This window comes from Prosopis cineraria, unplaced genomic scaffold (assembly GCF_029017545.1).
Source record: "Prosopis cineraria cultivar Desert tree isolate PC_DT_omini unplaced genomic scaffold, ASM2901754v1 PC2, whole genome shotgun sequence".
NCBI lineage: Eukaryota > Viridiplantae > Streptophyta > Magnoliopsida > Fabales > Fabaceae > Prosopis > Prosopis cineraria.
In genome coordinates, this window is record NW_026555333.1 from 38,078,398 (window position 1) to 38,100,993 (window position 22,596).

Genomic DNA, 22,596 nt, shown 5'->3' on the forward strand with positions numbered 1-22,596 from the left:
ATGATAGTTTAACTTTCATCAAGTCATAGGCTAACTATTAGTTTTGACCTGAACAAATTTTTTATATTTATACATTCAACTATTCAAATACTTGAAAAAGAGTGATATAATCTAATCAAACAAATAAAAAAGAGTGATATAAAGAAATGAGGTATTGGCTTTGCTTCTCCCAAGTCTTTCTCTTTTTGCTTTTTCTAGATTGCATATAAGCATCTTTTTTTAAAAAGGAAATTTTGACAAATATAGATACATTTATTATCAATGATTCGAATATTGGTTCGTTATGTTGTGAAAACTAACTTTTTTGTTAGTTCTTTTAGTTTATGAAAAAAAATTTTGCACACATCTCCAATCACTTTTATTCTTTTGTTTTAGATCCCCCAACAATCTTTCAAGAAGTTCTATCTTCTTTCAACTTGAAAAGACAAATAAAAGCATATTGCATTGCCTTGTATTTTCCCAGGTAAGTATATGGAGTGGAGCAAGGAGGAGGCTTTTGTTGCAAAGGAAAGTCACCATGATAGTTGATAGTGGCATGAAGGGGTATGTTAATATCTTGCAACTTGAGAGATGACAGGTTAAGGAAGCTGAAATAACATGGAGAATTTAACATGGGAAGTAAGGAGCAAAAACATAGGCCTAAAAATTAGTGGAAGTGGCAATGTAGTTTATTAGGCTTTTAGATAATAGTAGAGAGAAGAAATTATTATTATTATTATTATTATTATTATTGTATTCAAATGAATTTGATGCGATGTTCTATATCTACAATATTTTGGGGGAAAAAAAATAAATGTTAGCATCAGACATCTTGTGATTCTATTTTTATTTTTTTAATAGTATAAAAAATAGATTCCTCTAAAAGGAGAGATAATCTCCCTCAAGGTACTAAAGGAGAAAAGATATATCTTCTCTCAACTAAATTAGGACAAACACAAATGTTGAGATTCAAATTCCTAATCACTTATTTAAATGACAAGAACTCTTACTATTCTTGCTAACTTTAATTGGTATGATTCTGTTTGGGTTAATGAGCAAATAGGACCTTAAACACTTATTCGAAAATCCTCCTAGATTCTAAACTTTTAAAATATATAAAATAAACCTAAACTTTTATATTCATAGCAAAATAAACCATGACCTTAATTTTTTTAACATCGTTACTATCCATGTGGGTATTGTAATAGTCAGAATTAAATTTATAGGAAAATAAATTTTGAACAGTATCTGCATAGACAGTAATGGTGTTAAAAAATAACAGTCAGGGTTTATTTTGTTATGAATTTAAAATTCTAAGATTTATTTTATATATTTTAAGAGTTCAAGGTCTAGAGCAATTTTTAAATAATAGTTTAGGATCTTATTTGCTCATTAACCCATCATGTTTTTATATATATAAGTTACGATTCAAACCTTTATGTGCTAAACATATAACTTTTTTTCAAAAAATAAAATTAAATGATTAATTAACATAATATTTAACTATGCTTATTAAAAGAAGTATGGTTTTCTACATCCATAAAATTACCAGTGGATTTGTGGTTATATCGAATTCAGGTCTAACAATAAAAATTGTATGGTTAAAATTAGATTTATTTGTAAACTTTTTTCAAAGCTGTTGAATACTTTGTAATGAGGGTGGGGCAATATCTCTTTAAATAAGCAATATTGCCCTTTCATTAATATCAGTTAATTTAACCATTAGTTAACCCAAAAAATTGCAAATAATGACCTAGAAAATTTTAGGAAATGATCCAAAAATTTGCATAAAAAGACCTTATAAAAATTAATAATGATTAAGTTCTTTATAATACAAATAAATTCAAATGGACTAATGTTATTTTGTACTTACAAACATATGAAGATATCATTTTAATCTTATAGATTTGGACCTTGATCTCATCATCCTTTCTCCCCTTTTATTCTCCTCATCTCATCCCCACCTTTAGATTAAAAATTCAACAGTTCAGATTTAATTGTATTTATTTATTTATTTTAATGTCTAATGTTACTTTACAATTGTTAACAACTCAGGTCAAACTTTAACTAGAGTAAAAGGGCATTTCCGCCCTCAACTATTAACTTAAAATGTCTAATATCATAAACTTACATGTGGTGCAATTTGTTCCTTCCATAATTGAAAATGATGTGCTAGTCACCTTAACATTGAGAAAGTTAACTTTAATTATTAATTAATTGAAAAAAATTTTGATAAAAAAGGATCTCAAAAATTACAAAAAAACTCATAAAATTACATACATATATATATATATATATATCCTATAAGAAAATTAATATACGTTAAATTCTTTAAGTTACATATAAATAATATGATATAAATATTATTTCTACCAGCTTAAAAAGCTAAAATAAGATTTGACTAATCATTATTTTAGGGGTTTAATCAATAAGAATTTTCTCATACAGTATTTATTTGCAATTTTATGGGTCTTCTTTCATAATTATTAGATATTTTTTGTAATTTTTTGATTAATTAACCATTAAAGTTAACTTTTTAATAACATAGTGTCTAATGCATCACTTTCAAATATTAAAAGATAAAAGTATACCAGATGTAAGCTTAGGATGTCAGATACTCTTTAGTGAATAGTTAAGGGATAAAAAACCCTTAATTCTTTTAATGATTTAGATTTATCTATTCATTTATGTTTTATTATAGTACTTTTATAATAAAATTAAATCTTCACCATTCAATTTTTAATACGGAGGTGAGAATGTGATAAGGACAAGAAAATGGCAGTTTGAATGATACGAGGATCGAGAACCGATATAAATAAATATTAATCTACAGAGAAGTTTGTTTCTCAATATTTTATTTCTATGACCAAGTTGTCGATCAAAATTAACAGTAAGAGACAGGAGTTATTTCTTAAAGAACAAATGAAGTCACAGAAATCCAAGGAAAGAAATGCAGAGAGAACCTATCATCCTACATTACTCATTTATTTCTATCAAACTTTGCCTTCGCTTCTTACATTTCATTATTTTCAAACTTTTCAAAACTCACTCTTATATTTGGTGTGTGCCATTCAAATAATGTCCTTCAACAGCTATGGATCCTAGTAAAACAGAATGAGGGCTGGACTCAAGGGATATATTAAAAAATATATGGCAATGATGGAAAAGGTGGGTAAATATATTTTCTCGTTTTAAGAAAAATTATAAGTATGATATATAAATTTTATATTTTATGCTTTTTACTGTTAATATTTTACTTTTCCTGAACTAAATAAAAAATATTTAAACTAAAAAACTAGTTAGATTTGTAATATTTTAGTGATCAAGATAAAAAATAAGAAGTATATTTACATCAAAGATTATATCAACCTATTCAATATAATTAATGATGATCAATTTACTTATATTTATTAACATTTTAGTCCAGTGTAATTATTATTTTTAATTATTAAATATTTATTTTAAAAAATTAGTATTTTTAATTAAATTATTTTGCACCCTTTATTTTAGATCTTGGCTCCACTACTGTATTTATTAAATTAGTATTCTGATCGATAACCCATAACCCATGAGCTTCTTAATTTGTATAAATTTCGTGATCCTTCAATGCAAATTTTTTTAAAAAAAAATTCATAATTCATGAGTATTTGATCAGATCCATTCACTTTTCTCAACAGGCCAGTTGAATTTTCCTGTCACGCTTCATTTATCTAACTCTGATACGTAGCAACACCAGGGCTGCATTATGAGATCACAGCCTTAATGTATTTAATTAAATGCTTCCATTATAGTGAATAATAGGTAAGATGGAGACTTGGGATAAGGGGAGATACTTGAGGGTGGGTTAGTTTTATACATTTAAAAAAATAAGAGGACAATCTATTTGTAGGGTCGGGTGTAACATGATTTGATTAGGTCATGAGAATACGATTTGATTACTTTCTCTTGAATTGTAAAGATATTTTTAAATTCTACATATTTCATTCACTTTAATTTCTTCCAATATCTCTATTATCTAATTCTATCCTCAAGAAAAATGGAAACTACTTCAATAAATGAAATGAGTTATGTTTCATAGTAAAAAAATGTAACTTTACAATAGCCAAACCTTCCAAACTAATACTTTCTTCTTCTCTTTTTATGTGGGACTAGATAGTTTAGAATCCAAGGAATGAGGCGAAGAACCTAAACACAAGAAGAATTTCTTAGCAGAGTCTATTTGCACATGTCTGCTAGAGCATATAAAAAGCAAGATGCAAGATGATTTATTCTAGAAAGGACTATCATGACAAAGATATTTTTTTTTCTAGCACCCAACAAATAATCAATGATATGGAGCTTCAATGAAGAGCGAATATTATAAATAAGGGCAAATTTAGATATGAGGCTAATTGGAGTCCTACGGAAGCAGGGTGGGTCAAATTTGATATCGACAATTCAATTGGCTCTAATAGGGTGTCGACATATTGTGGAGTCATTTGCGATAAAAAAGAAAATTTGATTATGAGATTCTCAAAATATCTTAGTACTTCGATTAAACTATTGGGTATTCTAAAAGGTCTTTAGCCTTGTTGAAATGCAAAATTCACAAAAATTAATATATACACTAATTTCATGGTAGCTGTTTCCCTCATCCAACAAAACTTCTTTTATAGTCATCCTCTAGCAAAACATATTAAGAAAATTAAGGAGTTTACAATAAAGGATTGAATAATCACATTTGATCACATTTTTAGAGAAGCTAATGAATGCGTTGATATGCTCGCACACCAAGCTCATCAAGACAATTCAAATCTTTTTCTCTTTAATGAACTACCTATAAGATGCAGAATCATCTTGAATTCTAGCATGACTTGATTTTTATACCTTTTACACAGTTCTTCCCGTGGCTTGTATTAAAAAAAATAATGTAACTTTAATACTTCATGGTCATGCATACATTGTTTCAAAGAGCAAGAGCTTGTGGCATGCAACTTCATGCAAGAATTGTGTCTATAGACACACACATACATTATTTTTATGCAAATATTATAGATACTTCTTTAATCCGACAAAATTTTAATAAATTTATTGTAAAATTTAATAAGTTAAAAATTATGGGGGGAGGGCCCCTCTCTCTCTCTGATTTTCTTCTTATCACTATTAAATAAAAAACTTAACTGTTCTTATTTAATATTTAATAAAATTATTATTTTAAATTTATAAGCAACAATTGTGAGGCTTTTTTTTTTGGACATATGAATGTTAGAGTTGGCTTTCCTTTTTTAAAAATAGGGGTAGAAGAATCACTACAAATTTAGACAAATTTAATAATTTTTAAAAGTATAAATTTAATTTTAATAATTTGAATTTACAATAGAAAAGTAGTAAAAGAGAAAAACAGTGGAGTGAGGTTGGAGGAGGTCATGGAACGTGTTCAGGTTCAGTTGAGCAAAAATTTGGACGATTTAGATTTGCTAATTTTATTTTATAATTATTAATATAAAAATTATAAAATTTTAATAAATTTATCTTATTAATAATCTAAATAATGCATATTTAATTTAAATACTCTAATTTAATATTAATTTTTTTAAATTTTTATAAATTAATTATTCAAAATGAACAGTTTAGATTTAAAATTTTTAAATTATAAATTTTTTATTTTTTAAAGTGTTAGTTTAAAATTATCTTTATTTTTAATGTTAGTATTATATTTTTTAAATTAAAAAAATTAAAAAAAATTAATATTAAATTTAATTTGTAATATATTTGGATAGTTAATTTATAAAAATTATAAAAAATAATATTAAATTGAATTTCCTAAATTAAATTTATATTACTATCTATGTTAATGATAAAATAACTTTAATAAATTTTTATAATTTTTTATAATAAATATAAAACCAGATAGAAGTTATATTAATAAAAGAGAATACCATGTAATGATAATAAGAAATTATCAAACATTAATAAGAAATTAATTTATAGGAACATTTCCACAATTAAATGAGAAAACAAAAAAATAAATAGCCATAAAAAATATGCATGAAATAAAAATATGTTCATTAGAATCAAAATATTTAAATGCTTTAGCCTTTTTTATATTATTTCTTATTCTGTATTTATAACTTCATATTCATCATATTCTCCTTGATTATTACTGCTTTCAGCCTCATGTTCTATTCTATTCTGTTTATCACACACACACACATTCTATTCCATTCTCTCTCTCTCTCTCTCTCTCACTTACTTCTTCATTTTCACTATTTTTAATTTATATATTTCTATATTTGAATCCTCTTATTAAATTAAATAATATATCTATTTTAAGAATTGAATATCTATTCTTTATTGTTAATTCATTTCACTTTTTATAATTTATAATTAGTCTAGATTTTTTTTTCTTCACTATATTTTACTACTCTCATAGCGATGATGAATATTCAACTCTACTTTTTATTATTAAATCATATTGTTTTGTTTCATTTATATACATAATAAATTGTTTTTTATCATTTTCTGTTTATGAATAAGGTTTACAATTTATTTCTTTACTATAATTTCTTAATTCTATTTTTATTAAAGGTTTAGATTTTTTTAATGAATTAAAGGATTTTCATTATAATTATCTAATAATCTCTGTTCAATAGTTTTTCTTTCTATAATTTGTATAGTTCCTAATATTTTTATTGTATTTATTACCTAAAAATTGTATTTCATATTCTTTTGTTTTCTTTTAAAATTTTTCATCTTTTCTATTATAGGGTTTAGTTATCCTAAGTCCCCAAACTTCATGATTGTAAGATGTTGTAAATACTAATACTTTTTAGAACATGTGTAAAGGATAATATTGTTCTATAAAGTCTATAATATTGTTCTATAAAGTTTATTCCTAATATTACATCACATGAATTATCATTATATTGATTTAATTCTTTAATTTTTAATTCATATTCTCCTATTTGTATTAAAATATCCTTTGCTTCTAATTCTATAATAATTATTTCTTTTCCCACTCCTTGCATTCTTAATATTTTATTTTTTTTCATAATTCTTCTAGTAATACATTTGCTTTTGCTCTAAAATATTTGCTCCTATGTCTACTAAAGCATGATATTTTATTGACCTATATTTTTTATAATTAAATTTTATGAGTATATAGTACAATTTTATCATTATATTAACTTTATTTTTGGCATTACTATAGCTTGATAGTTTATATTTATTATAATTCTGTCTTGTTGTATTCTATATGGTCTCACTTTTTTTAAAAAGTTTTTTCCTAATATTATTTTACACTGGTTATTATTGTTATCTTCTACCCATAATATTATATTTATAACATCTCTTTTATTTATTCTAATCATAGATGTTTTATTTCCTTCTTCTATTAATTGTAAGTTATCATCTATTAATTTTAATTGTATTGTACTTTTTTCTATATTTGGGTCTATTCAGGCTATGATTTCTCTCCATACGGCTTCCTTTTTAACTTCTATTAATATATAATTATTATTTTTAGTTACATTTATTCTTGGTGTTTTAGATCTAAGAGATGCTAAATTTGAAGTTATTGGAATTTTCGCCAAATAATTTTGTGGTATTCTCATACTTTGTGATCTAGATAAGATAATCAGAAAAGGATTATGAAGACCCCACTATCAACCTCAATATTCTACAATAGACCTACCGACACATAAAAACAAGATAAGATGCAGCCAAAAGTAACAAACAAAATAAAAGTAGCTGACTCATGATGAAGGAACAAAAGAAGGTGGAAGACAAAGAGAAAAGTAGCCTGCAATTACTTTTCAATTGTATAAAAGTTATATTATCTTTTGTAATCATTAAGGTTAAATTTTATCTTCAATTAACTTTGATTATGTAATTAAGGTTGGAATGTTAGTTTTATATAAAGCCTTGTAACTTCAGAGGCAAAACACACCTCTTTCAATTCCCTTTCTTGTATTTGAGTTCAGAATTCTCTAACCTCTACTCTATTATTATCAATAAAAATATTCCTTCTGTCTTTGCAAGTATTTTGAAGAATAATACTAGGTATGACTGAGTAATTTTTTTCTTAGAGATTAGGAAGGGATTATTATCTGAACTAAGAGTTATAAAAGAGAATACTATGCAATGATAATAAGAAATTATCAAACATTAATAAGAAATGAATTTATAGAAACATTTTCACAATTAAGTAAATTGAACAGATATGTATCTAATGTAACAATTAGGATATTACATAAATAAAAATATAAATGATTTAGAAAAAATATTTAATTTAGAAGAAATAATAAAAATGTTACTTGAAGAAATACAAATTATAATAGAAAAAGAAAACCCAAAAAAATAAAATGATAAGATTAAGAGAATTAACAAAACCTTTAGAATAAAAGATATATGAAATGAAAAAAGATTGTTATGAACAAATAAGAGAATTTGATACTATGGGAAAAAGAGAAAATTTTCTAAAAGAATATATATTTGAAAAATGTAAATAGACATGGAGAAATATAAAATGTTATAAAACTAATAAATCAATAATAAAATGTGGAGAATTTCAAACACCTCATAAATGAGGATGTAAATCAAAAGAATATAAAAGAAAAAAAGAAAAGAAAAACTAAATATAAGTTTAAGAATTATCCAAAAAATAAATTTTATAGAAAGTATAAATTAAGAAAATTCTTTAAGAAAAAAGAAAAAAAAGAAAAACTATAATAAAAAATCTAACAAACGTAAATGTTATAGTTGTAAAAAAATAGGGCATATATCAACAAATTGTACAAAAAAATGGAGATAAAAAACTATTAAAATATTACAAGAAGCCTATAAGTATAATTTAAAACCATTAGAATTTAATAAAAATTTATCAAAAATAAAAAGTGAAATAGAAGATTCAGATATAAAAATATATAAATTAAAAATAATAAGTGATACAGAAAATAGTGAAAATGAAAAAAATATGGTTATATATATATATATATATATGATAAATAAAATAGAAGATGAAGCTGAAAGCAGTAATAATAAAAAAGAATATGATGAATATGAAGAAGTTATAAATACAGAAGAAGAAATAATACAAAAAATGATGACATTTAATATAGGACAAAGATATTTAAGAATAAATACACTAACATAAAACATAAATATTCATCAATCCAAAAGAAGTTTAAGCATAAAAGAAAGACCTAGAACTAGTAAAGGAACATCTAGAAGAGAATTATTTAGATCACAAAGTATGAAGATATCAAAAAATTATTTGGCAAAAATTTCAATAACTTTAAATTTAACATTTCTAAGGCCTGAAACACCAAGAATAGATGTAATTAAAAATAATAATTATATATTAATAGAAGTTAAAAAAGAAGTCGTATGAAGAGAAATTATAGCCTTAATAGACCCAAAAATAAAAAAAAAGTATGATAAACTTAGAATTAACAGATGATAACTTACAATTAATAGAAGAAGGAAATAAAATAAAAATTATAAAATTTTAATAAATTTATCTTATTTGTAATCTAAATAATGCATATTTAAGTAAAATGATTCAATTTAATTTTAATTTTTTTAAATTTTTATAAATTAATTATTTAAATATACTATGAACAGTTTGAATTTAAAATTTTTAAAATTATAACTTTTTTAAAGTGTTAGTTTAAAAATCATCTTTATTTTTATTTTTAGTATTATATTTGTTACAATAAAAAAATTTAAAAAATTTAAAAAAATTAATGTTAAATTTAATTCATAATATATTTAGATAGTTAATTTATAAAAATTATAAAAAATTAATATTAAATTAAATTTTTTAAATTACATTTATATTACTATATATGTTAATGATAAAATAACTTTATTAAAGTTTTATAATAAATATACAATAAAATAAAAATAAAAAATATAAATTTAAACGGATGTTCATCATGAGCACCAAAACCCAACGCTTTGCACAACACGTTTTTGTGGGGAAGTAGGAGAGGGTTTTCAGAAATCACGAGCCACTTACTTTATCCTTATTTGTATTTTCAGTTCATTTGAGAAACCCCGATGCTAAGGCCAGCCTCCACAGTTGAAATTCCCGACCGACGGCATCGTTCGAACAAAGGAAACGGCCGCTACACCCCTGATACCGATGTCTCTGATGATTACCGAACCCGTCGTAGCCCTAGTTATGAATCATATGGTCGCTATGCCAACAACGATCGTTACGGCCGTCGATCGGAGTCACCTGAAAACAGGAGCCCTAGATACAACCATCGAACTCTGAATGGCGATAGTTTGCCAAAGAAATTCGGTCGTGGAGATCGCCGCCGGGATTTTGGGCGCTCTGATTCTGATTCGGACGAGGAGTTGAAGGGTTTGAGCTATGAAGAGTTCAGAAGGTTGAAGAGGCAAAAGATGAGGAAGATGTTGAAACGCTGTATTTGGAATGTTACACCGAGTCCTCCAAGAGGCGAGAGCGATGATTTGGAGGAGAAATTGGAAGAAATTTCTGACGAGGACGGACATGATGGTTTGGGCAAGACTGATTCGGCCGACAAGGAAACTAAATCGAAAGGGGAGTTTGAATCTTCGTCTGAGAAATCTGCCAGTAGTGAATCGAAGAGTTCGTTCGAGTCCGAGTCTGATTCTGAATCAGATGTTTCACGCTCAAGGAGGAAGATTAGACGGACTGCAGGTTCTAAGCGCAGGAGCAGGAAGTCTTACAGTGACACTGAAGCTGAGGAAAGTGAAAGTGAATCTGAAGACGATCGTCCGCGGAGAAAGAAATCGGTTAAGAGTAGGATAACCAGAAGTAGACGGGAAAGGAGCGGTAGGAAGAGGAAGAGAAGGCACAGCGATTCGGACGCCAGCGAAGACGGTGAAAGTGAGGAGTCTGATGCTAGTCGATCTACAGATGATCGTGAGAGGTCACGCAAGAAACATAAGCGATCTTCAGGGTCTCGTTCAAAAGGTGGCAGGAGAAAGAGACGGTCTCATGCGAAAAGTGATGATTCTTACCCTGAAGAAGAAAGCTGGGATGCTGAAGCTGATGCAAGGATCATGTTGGACGAGGTGAAGAAGCCAGAAATTAATGCTGAGGCACTGAAGCTGAAAGAATTGTTTGAGTCACAGAAGAAACCCACATTGGATGATGAACCCGTCGTTGGACCACAACCTTTGCCGAGAGCTGAGGGCCATATTAGTTATGGTGGGGCGCTCAGGCCCGGGGAAGGTGATGCCATTGCACAGTACGTCCAGCAAGGGAAGCGTATCCCTCGCAGAGGTGAAGTGGGTCTTTCTGCGGAGGAAATTCAGAAGTTTGAAAGCCTTGGATATGTGATGAGTGGCAGTAGACATCAAAGGATGAATGCTATTCGTATTAGAAAAGAAAACCAGGTTTATAGTGCAGAGGACAAACGTGCTCTGGCTATGTTCAACTACGAAGAAAAGGCCAAGAGGGAACATAAGGTTATGGCTGATCTGCAGCGGCTTGTGCAGCGCCATATTGGGCAGGATGTTGGTCCAACTCATGATCCTTTTGCTGCAAAAGCCTTGGACGGCAGTGATGCCTAATTTTCAAGTATGTTCTATGTGTTTTCTTTCCTTTTCTTTCTGGCCCCTTTTAGTGCATTTTATTCAACTGAATATGTGTTAGACGATAAACTTGTGTGGGATGTATGCCTATGGAGTAGGATTGATAACTTCATTTGACCTTATTTTCTCTGAGAGGAGGGAGTCTATTTACCTACCAAAACAAACTGTCCAGTATTGTGCACATACCAGATGAATAAAACTGGCTGTTCAAGAATTCTCTTCTTATTTTTTTAAACTCGTTCCTTTTTTATTCCACTTTATTCTTTCCATTCAAAAGGTTTCAAGTGCAGTGGCTTTGTGGACTCGAAAATGAAGGTTGAATATGATATGATTAGCTTTGGAGCAACTTATTGTGACTGGATTACTGGGTAACAAATGATAAATTGAGTTTAAGGATTTTTCCTCTTCATATAACTCCATCGAGACATGTTCAGTGAATTTTCATTTGTTGGTGTTGACTTTATGTCTGAGTATTGATCATTAGATTTGTGCATCCCTATTCTGTATTTGTAATGTTGGGTACGGTTATATTATTAATACATTTTGCTCTTATTTCTACGGTTTTGTTCTTTAGACAAACTGATCGCAAAAATGAAGGTCTCGACAGTCTTTGTTACTTTAAGAAACAAGCTTACATTAGAGAGTTTATTCAATTATTCGATTGTTGAAATTGCTTACCTCATCTTTGATGTTTCTTTGCCTTAAAAGAAATAGACGCATCTGATTTCTGCATATATTATATATATGCTGATTCTGCTTTCATTCTCATCTACTGTTTCAAATCCTGCTCATTAGCATTATCTAATCCTTTGTATTTGTTTTTTCAGTTCTATTATAAACAATTGCATGATGGAGTCTCTTGCAGTTTTAGTAGTATAACTTAATGGGTTTTCTAGTGAAAATTAGAGAATGAACCAACAGAAAGATGTTCTTTTACTTACGGATCCACACTACATAGCCATTATTATCAGTTACTGTAGGGGGACTTTACTAGCTTTTATTATCGGTTATTGTATGATTGCAGGTATAATTTTTCAGTTAATGTAATAGGATTTGTTTATTTACGGCTGCAAGTAATTGGTCTGGTGAGAAATTAATTGAGAGAGTGACCCAGGAAATGGAGAAATTAGTAGAGGCAGAGGAAACTTTCAAGGCTCTTGATCTTAACAAGGTAATAATTATTCATTATATTAAATAATTGTTCCCCCTATTACTCTATCAGTAATATTTCTTGTATATTGTTTGTTCATATATCATATATTTACTGAATTTGTTCTACTTTAGTTGATTTTCTCCATCCAGGTAAGTAGATTAAAAAAATACTAGCTTAAAATGCATTTTTAACTCTCTTATATTGTAAAAATGTGGTCTTTTTAATTTAATCAATTATGTCATATAATATTTGACAAGAAGTTGTGAACTTATGTTTTACTTGCATGCATGCATGGACACAGTTTGGGCTACACAAGTATGCTAGGTGACAATCATTCAGGCTTAGAAGGAAAATGGAATGGAGATGGGAGGTTACATAATTGAAGAGTCATTTTACTTGATCCCTTATCATATGTCTTGTCATGTGAATCAAATGACTGAAGTCTAGTTAATCAGATTATCCAGAACATTATCATCTCTGATTATTACCAGAAAAATAAAAAAACTGCGCAATATAACTGAAAAACTGAACCTTTGTTTTTAAATGTTAAAGACAACATTGACTTGATTAAAATTAGAGGGACAAGATGACACTTTTACAATACTAGAGGGACCAATTGTGTATTCAAGTTTAAAAACCTTACAAGCCTGAAGATGCTTTGAAACCCATGACCCTTATTGAAAAGGGGAATATACTTTGATCTTTGAACTGTTATGTTAGGAATTTAGCGGGGTGGGTCTCGTGCATTTAGGCCAAGAGATCCTTGTGTGTCTATGTATCTTAGGATATATTGATCCAGACAAGCCCTTAATGCCTCAACTGGGTAAACTCGGGCCATTTTAGGACCCTCAACTCCTGGACACTTCCGCCCACGGATCTCTAAGCGTGGTGACATGGGTTTACACTCATGGATGTTGTTAGGATTCTTTCTGGAGCACAAGTTTCTCAGAGAGGCAGGTTCAGAGCATATTTGAATTGGTATGACAAAAATAAGATATTATAGAAACAAGTTTTAGGGAAAGAGGAGAGAGTTTATAGAGACATAATTGGGAAGACACACTGGTCTGTATTTTTCCAAACGAGTTCTGTCTTATAACATAACTGAATATAAACAAAGGGAGAAGGATCAGGACGACATATTCATAATTCTAAGAGAGCAAATCAATATTACATGCATAACTAGACTTGATATAAAGTAAAAGCAAAAGTGATTGACTGGGTTAAAGTAAACAATTCTGTCCAAAAGTCAAAAGTAACTTTTGATAAAAACTACTACAAGACAAAATTGACTCTGATAAAAGGAGGCATGATTAAAGTAAAGCGGATTTCTTTATTCATAATTGAGGATGAGACCTCAATTGTCGTTAACTCTTGTGGATGTATTTCTGCGCTGATAAAAGGTTCGATTAAGTCTTTTCGTCTTTTCTAAGCCATTTGGTAGAAAGAGGTTTAAGAGTGAGCTGTTCTTCATCAAAGTCTTCATCCATCATTTGAGAGGGTTCGAAGGTAGGTGTATCTTTTAATTCTAAAAATAGTTAGTGGGTTTAAGTCTCTATTTCATAGGGTTTTAGCTGTCTGGAAGAAATGATGTAGGGGTAAAGGATGATGCTCTATGATTGTTGCGAAAAAATCCATTGCCTTGAGGATTTAGCCAAACAGAAACTGTACAGCATTTAAAGTAAGTTTGTCAACTTCCTCCTGCAATAAGGATTTTTGACAAAGGATAGAGAATTCTGCAAACAAATGTAAGCGATGACTTTTGGGAAGCAGCACTCAGAGGAAGAAAACGAGAAAAGACATTAGTATGGTCATGTCAGTGGTGAATTCAAACATTCTAAAAAGTATTATCACATAGCATACAAGGAGCTCCTAGTTGTGAAATGTGGCACAGAGAAGTTTAGTTTTCATGTTAGTCCTTATCACTTTGTGATAGAAATGGACGACACCTCATTCTCGAAAATCTTTGATCAGAACAGAAAGATACTTCTACTCCCTGAAGCTAATCTCTTTTGATGGAAGGATCGGTTTTCTTGTTATAAATTTATAATTTGGCACATCAAGGGAAATCAAAACACCATTGGAGATTTTTTGGCTCCACCTTCAAAAAATTGAAATCCAGTAATAGCTTGAATTCTTTGACATTCAAGCCCCTTAGCTGGCTATACCCTTCATTAGAGGCCCCATATTAGATCAAGCGATGTGTTACCTTTGGTCCCTTGACCCTCTGCATGTGCCTTTGCATCTCCACCATTAATCATTTATCATTACCTTTACGACTCTGCCAATGAAGGATCAAACCTTTGGAAGCTTCTTAATTAGTTTTCACTAATACCTAGATGGCGAAAGAAACTCTCCCAAGTGATTGAACCATATGAGCTATGGAAAAAACCATTGAATGAATGTAAGGCTTATTCCTTCTTTGTTATTTATCATCCTTATCAACTTGATATCGAAGGAAATCTTTATGTGGCCAACAGGTATGTTTATAGAAGACCGCAACTAATTGGCCAGCACATGAAACTTTAGTTTTAAGTGAATTAAAAGAATTTTTATGTGAAAGGAATAATTCTCCGATCCTAATCTTAGGTGTACATCTCTTGATCTTATCCCTTATCAGCCCATCCTCCTCGATGATCCATTACCATTAGTATAACAAGTTTTTAGAGAATGGCTCTCTAGTATTGCGGTTCAAAAAAGGATACTCTACATGGATGGAATCTTATTATGGAGCATCATCATCTATCCATCCATCATTTCCTTCAGATAGTTAGAGTCCTTATGAGATAGAGACTCAAACCTATCAGTTGTTTTTAGAATTAAAAGATACACTTGCTGTGGATCCTCTTAAGTTATGGATGAAATTTTGATGACGAACAACTCATTCTTGAGTCCCCTCTATTATTAGATTAGGAATGCATCCACAAGAGTTTATCATAATTTAGGTCTTACCGTCAATTATGAGAAAAAGAATTTGCTTTACTTTAATCATTTCTCTTTTTGTCAGAGTCTGTTTTGTTTTGTAATAGTCTTTGTCAAAAGTTACTTTTGACTTTTGGATAATTTTTTTTTACTTTAATCAAATGAATTGCTTTTGCTTTTACTTTATATTATGCCTATGTATGTATGTGATATCAGTTTGTCCTGTTGTAATTATAATGTCATTTTGATCCTCCTCCTTTTATCTATATAAGGAGATTTTAGCTATGTTGTGAGGTGGAACTCGTTTTAAAAAATAAAGATAAATGTATTTTCTCAATTATGTAAACTTTCTCCTCTCTACTGAAAGCTTGATTTTATAATATCTTACTTCTATCATATCAGGATTCAAGTATGTTTTGCATTTGCTTTTATGAGGAACCTGTGCACCAAAAAAAATTTGACCAACAATTCATGAGTGTGAGCCCGTGTTACTATTTTTAGAGATTTGTGGGGTTAAAGTGTCAAGGGGTTAAAAACTCAAAAGTAGCCTGAGTTTGCCCATGAGAGGCATTGAGCAGCCTTACTTGAATTAATATACCTTAAAATACTGAGACACACAAGGATCTCTAGGTCCGTGTGGTATCAAAGTCTACCAATCAGGCTTTGATGTCTTCTTTCGGTGACATCTCTAACATGAGGGAACACTTCACAAATTCAAGTTCTTTACTGTTTGATTGCTTGTCAGGTCAAATTGTGCATTAGCAAAAACTGAAGCCCAAGTTTATGTGACTTTTGCTATAACTAGCATTAAACCAAAGGTAAGAGTCGTAAAAGTTTTCATTAATCATTTTTCATAGAGGAACTTCATTTGGGGAGGCTCTTCTGGACACAGTTTTCATCCTTCCTTTAAATTGGCATAGTGTCTCTCCCTAAGGAGCACGATGGTCTTGGTTTTAGAAAACTCTCCTTTATAAACATAGCCTGTGGTGTTAAATTGGCATGGAAGTTAATCTTTGGGGTGAAAGGATTATAGGCAGACATCCTTCTACACAAGTACATGCTTCGAAATGATAGTGATCTTTTAGAAGTTAAAAAAGGAGACTCTCAACTTTGGCACTTCATTTGCCAACAAAGTGATTTAATTAAAGAAGGCACTAAATGGCAAATTCGCAATGGAGAAAATGTTTCCTTCTTTGATGATTTCTGGCTTATCCCTGGGACAAAACTGAAAGATCTATGTACAAGGCCCTTATCTCTTAGGGAAGAACAAAGCAAAGTTGCTGATTGGGTGGCTTATGGTTCTTGGGATTTTGTTAATTTAGCAACTGTTCTTCCCAGTAACATAATCCTCAAACTAATTGCTGTCATTCCACCCTCCCAAAGAGCTGGTAATGACATCATGTCCTGGAATGCCTCCTCTAATGGCATTTTTACTCTCAAAAGTGCATATTTCCTTATAGAAAAGATCCCTCCAAATTTATATTCTCCCACTTTTAAAGTAATCTGTAAGTGGAGAGGAGAGGAAAGAATTCGCCTTTTTTCTATGGATGATCTTCCACAATTGGCTACTAACAAATTTGTGGCACAGCTCTTGGGCTCTTTCTTCACCACTCTGCAATTGGTGTAACTCGAATGAAGAAAATATTCTCCATATTTTAAGGGACTGTAAGTATGCTCACTGCTCCTGGTTGCAAACGGTCCACCCTAATTATCAAATAATTTTTTTTTCTTATCCTCTAAGGAGTGGGTTCATGCTAATTTGACTTGTAATATGGGACTCCATATTGACTCTGATTGGGAGATTTTTTGGGGTGTTTCTGTTTGGCATTTTTGGAAATGGAGAAATAATTTTATTTTTGATGCTAGTTTTCATAAGCTTTATGACCCTGTGTCCCATCTTATGGTTGTTTGAAAATCCCTCTCTACCACCTATTTTTCTACCTCAAATGTGAAGAATGAGCCTTCCTTATGGCTCCCTCCTCAATGTGGCTGGATTAAAATTAATATTGACGGTGCTGTTTCTCAAGTTGACTCTAATGGTGGATGTCGTGGTGCTCTAAGAGATTATTTGGGCTCTTGGATTGCTGGGTTTTCCTTTTATCTGGGCCAATGTTCTCTTGAAGCTGAGGCTTGGGCTTGCCTAAAAGGACTTAATCTTGCTTGGGATATGGGCTACAAGAGTGTTATTCTTGAAACTGATTGTAAGGCCTTAATTGACATTTTAGAATCTGAACCTGATGAACTCTCTCCTCACAGCCAAGTTGTGCTCGAGGTCTCTAAGTTGCTGAAGAACAATTGGATGGTCAAGTCTAATCACATTCCTAGGTTTAGAAATAGAGTGGCTGATAGACTTGCCAAAGAAGCTCTTCTTGTTTCTTCTTTTTTTAGCACTGCTCCTTCTTTTGTGAAGGACTTAGTTCTTTATGATTGTATGGGATTTCAATCCCCCTCTCTGTCTTAACTTAATTAGTACATCGGGCCTGGCCCTCCCCTTTTACCCAAAAAAAAAAAAACTAGCATTAAACCAAGGTTTTAAAAAGTGGTCTGGACTGATTGATTTAACCAGGATCTAGCCCTTGGTCCAATTCAGTATAACAAGAAAACTAGCGTATATAAAACTAGTCCAACAACTAGCTAAACCAGTCATAACCAGACCGGTTCCAATTTATACAAGTAGACCAATGTTTTTTTAAAAGAAAATCAACAAACAAAATATTAAAAAGGTTTTGGCCAAGTGTGGCAATTTTTCGCTGATAGTAGCTACGTGGGACCTCCAGAGCTCATCTTATGTATTTGGTTACTTCCATTTTTCCCCTTATTTTCCTTTGACTTTATTAAAATATCTTACTTAAATCTTGCATCATTTTTTTTAATGTAATCTTATATGTCTAACCTGTCTTAAAAATTATTGATTTATATTTTTATTTCAGAATTTATAATTTTAATTTTATCTTAATAAGTCTCCTAAAAGTGCCTCATGTTTTGTTATTTAACACATGATGAATATGTACTCTTAAAAATTAAACAAGTTTACAGTGGTTTTGAACACCCAAGACAAGTTCCCTTGTTAAATTAAAAGGAAGACGCCGTCTCTCTTCTACTTTTTCAATTTTATCTGTTCATGGGCCTTGTAATATTTTGTAAAATTTCATTTCTAATATAATAAATGTAATTAAAAAATATATTAAATTAATTATAATTAATTCAATCATGGCTCGGTCATTAATCTTTGAATTAATGTCTTATCCAATTTAATGACTAGTATAGCCTTTAAAACCTTGCCGATAACCCTACATTCAATGAACTGAGTGCCTGATAAAAGTAGCAGAGAGGAACTTGGTGCTTGAGGAAAGGTAATGAAAAGTCCAAAGGGAAACCAACAATTAAATGAAAATTAATAAGATGTCGCTCTACATATGTGCGCTTCAATAATATGTTTAACATTTAAGATGGAAATGTATCCAGAAGCTAGTAGCATCCTAAACTCAGTAAGGTATAGTCTACACATGAACCAAAAAAACAAAAAACAGTGCAGAAGTTTTCGGTCAATAACAATCCTATCGTTCGTTAAGAAGGGTTGTAGGTCTCGTTTGTTATATTATGTGTAAATGTATTTGGAACAAAAATATTCATAACGTAATATGTAATGGTGTAATTTTGCCCATTAATTTTAAAATGGTACAAAAATCTCCAATTCATAATGAAGATACATATTATCAGACATTAATCATGAATGTAAAAAAAACATTGATATTTTATTGAAAAAATTGATCTTTTAATCTTTTAATTTTTAATTCACTTATAACTTAATCTTTCAACTATGACTTGCTGTGACTCAGTCTTTCAACTATAACTCGCTTATGACTCAGTGTCTTAACTTTTGAATCACTTACAAATTAGTTCCTGAACTTTTATTATTTTTTTTTTCACGTTAGCTTATATCTCACATCAATGAACAAGAGGAAGGTATTTTAGAATATTATATAAGTATTTTTTTTATCCCTCTTATTTGATAAAAAAATTTTTTAAAAAAATTAAAAAATAAGGATTGAATTATAGGTGAATTAAAAGTTGAGGGACTGAATCGCAGCGAGTCATAGTTGAGGGATTGAGTTATAATTTAGTACCAGCGAGTCATAGTTGAGAGATTGAGTTATAAATAAGTTAAAAGTTGAATGATTAAAAAATTAATTTTTTTTATTTTATTTGACTCAAGGTGTAGACATAGAAATATATGTATTCATATTTATTCTAATTGGCAAAAAAACTAACTCTAGACATAACATTTATTTTGTCACTCAACACAAACACATTTCAATTTAGAACTCATACTTGAGTTGAAGATATCAGTAATTCCTCAGAGTTCTTTATGAGCAGGCTTGAACCTTAACCTTATATTTAATCACATTTATCTTGATATTTGTGGATTTTGTTCAAAATCTGCGTAGGGCCTTACATAACATGATTAGGCGTTGCTGAATTGAAGTCCAGAAAAATCCATCTTCAATTTCATGTTTGATCTCAACAAGCATATTGAGTTTCTCATGTAACTGCCAGGACAACAAACAAGATAGATTTGATTTAGTTACTTCATAATGAATAGAAAGCGTCTGCAGATTTGACAATATTATTTAATATGGATATCTTGGATCATCTTTATTATTATTCTTCATTGCACAGGAGAATTAGTGCTAGTTTATCAAAATAAAGAAAGAACTTTTTGTTTTCGGACCAAGGAAATAGCGTTGAAACTTGTAGCATCATAGGTCTTGTAGGACAAAATTACATTTATCCTTTCTTATTTTTCAGGGAAAAAAATAGAATGAAAATTAAAAGAGAAAACTCTCAAAAATAATGAAAAAAAGCTTTTTCGGAACATTTTTCCTAATTTTCTTTTTCCCCTATTTTCTTCGTACTTTTCCTTCCATCTAAACCAACCCTGTACATGTCAAGAGTCATTGTGGCTAGATAATTGTTATTTTTTGAAATAAATATATTTTCATTAAAAAAATTGCAGTCTTTGTGCGTAACTTTACTCAACTAAATTGCTATATGAACAAGACAGAGATTAAAACATCCAACCATTTAAAGTGATGACAATCTCTATCACCCTATCTATCATCACATCCATTTCATTTGGTACGATTTTGTATTCTTTATTAGAATTTCTGGTGGGTTTTTGTCCTTGTTCAATTCAATTATTGTCTCTGCAGTCCGCAAAAGACCTTCAATTATTGCAGCGTGTTGGGTGGTTTGCGTGGCTTCTGGGCTTGAGGGTTTTTTCGTCAAGTCATTTTAAACATGTTTGGTCAGAATTTAAAAACAAAAAAAATCTTAAAACTCACTAATTACAATTAAAAATTTAATAATTTTTTATCTTTTCACCCAACTAAATATATATTTTAATAACTTATTTTTTCTTGCCAATGTTAAGGGAGGTAAAAGAAATAAATTATAATAAAAATTTAATAATATAATTTATAAATAAGATAAAAAAAATCTCTCCCTTCATCTTATATAATTATGTTTAATACATACATTCCCCTGCGCGCATATATAAACAGCTTCAGCTTTTTTTTAAAGCTAATTTCCTTCTTGCAAGTATCTTTTTCATTTCATGTTTTTCATAATTTAATAATAATTATTTTAAAACAACAAATCATTAATAATTTTAGTTTCTAAATAATGAAAAGATTTAGTGGCTCGATTTTTTGTGAAGGGGTTGGATTGTTGTGATCCTTTTGGCGCTTGAGTGTGCTAGGCGTGTGAGAGGAATATGTCCTAAAAAAAGTGAGTCGCAATCAAATGATTGAAATGAATTTTTGAAGTCTTTTATCACAATTTTCTTGAAAAGTCAAATGATTAGTGAGAATAATAGAATGTGCTTCATGAATCATGTGAGAGCAAAAAGCTTAGTGGCGTTATTTAAAAGAGTAAACACAATGAGGAGCTCTATGAATATAGAGAAGTTATACAAGTCTAGGAAACTAACTTAAAGAGCTAAGTTTACACAGAGAAAGTAAGTTGCTTTGGGTGAGATTGAAGATGATTAGGGTTAGGATTTGAGTATTTGCACCGACAAGTGTAGTGTAGATTTGGTAGCATGTTGAGATCTTGTGACTTATGTGCCTCGTTGCCTATTTATAATAAATGGCAACGGTGTTCTCCCTTTTGAATTAAAGTTTGACGTTAGTGAGAGCAGATAATTGTTTGTGCCTGTAACTGCTTGGAGGGAGTTCCGTCGTGCAGAGTGGTGGGTGTTGGACTACTGAGAATCTTGAATAGTGGGAGGAGCAAGCGCAACACTGTCAAACCTCCCTCCAAACACATCGATTTACTTATTTCAGCCCAAATGAACTGTAACTTGTCGAGTTCCACCTTGTCTGGTTTAGGTTTTGAGATCTTTTGTAATTTGGTCTGGCACTCCAATTTTCATACAGATACAATTATTGTGAAAAAATTAATTATCTTAAAATAAATATTGTTATAACAAAGAAGACATGCCAAGAAAACAAGAAGTAGAATTTGTGGACTCTTTAGTAAATATCTTTGATCTTGAATGTTCTCAATCACAATGTTGATCTCTTAGATTCTTGCTTTGCCTCTGTTTCTTTCTTTATTGTTATATTTAGTTTCTCTCATTCTTCTTTTTTTTGTTTGCCGAATAGTTTCTCTCATTCAGGCATAGCTTACATATATAGATTATTGTAAAATATTTTTTACCTTTTTAAATAGGGAAAAAAAGCAAAAATACTTACAAAGTGGTCAATCATGAGCACTCAGTATTCTGAAGTGAGGAAAAGAGTAAAAATATCCACAACATTAGTTGGATAGATGTAAAAGTAATCAGACTATTGACTTTGACCTAATGCCATAATTTTGACTGTTAAATATTGACTGTGCATGTCACGTGTTAGTCTTTACTAACGTGAATCAATAAAGGGGCAAAAATACCTACAAAGTCATCGGCCAGG

The 22,596-nt window shown here is 30.0% G+C and overlaps 1 protein-coding gene across 8 annotated transcripts; it reads left to right on the top strand.

Moving 5' to 3' along the window:
- Positions 1–9,919: 9,919 nt before the first annotated feature.
- Positions 9,920–18,150, top strand: LOC129304118 (uncharacterized). 8 transcript variants are annotated; one of them, XR_008591599.1, is made up of 3 exons: positions 9,920–11,536; positions 12,575–12,721; positions 13,005–18,150. XR_008591599.1 is itself a non-coding variant. In XM_054943761.1 (2 exons), exon 1 carries the CDS (start codon positions 10,021–10,023, stop codon positions 11,527–11,529), a length of 1,509 nt encoding a protein of 502 aa, XP_054799736.1. In that variant the 5' UTR covers positions 9,920–10,020; the 3' UTR covers positions 11,530–11,536; positions 12,378–12,568. The 8 variants fall into 8 exon arrangements, 2 of the variants coding, with proteins under 2 accessions (XP_054799736.1, XP_054799737.1); XR_008591601.1 differs by having other exon boundaries at positions 16,368–18,150; XR_008591603.1 differs by having other exon boundaries at positions 17,211–18,150.
- The last annotated feature ends 4,446 nt before the right edge of the window (positions 18,151–22,596 follow it).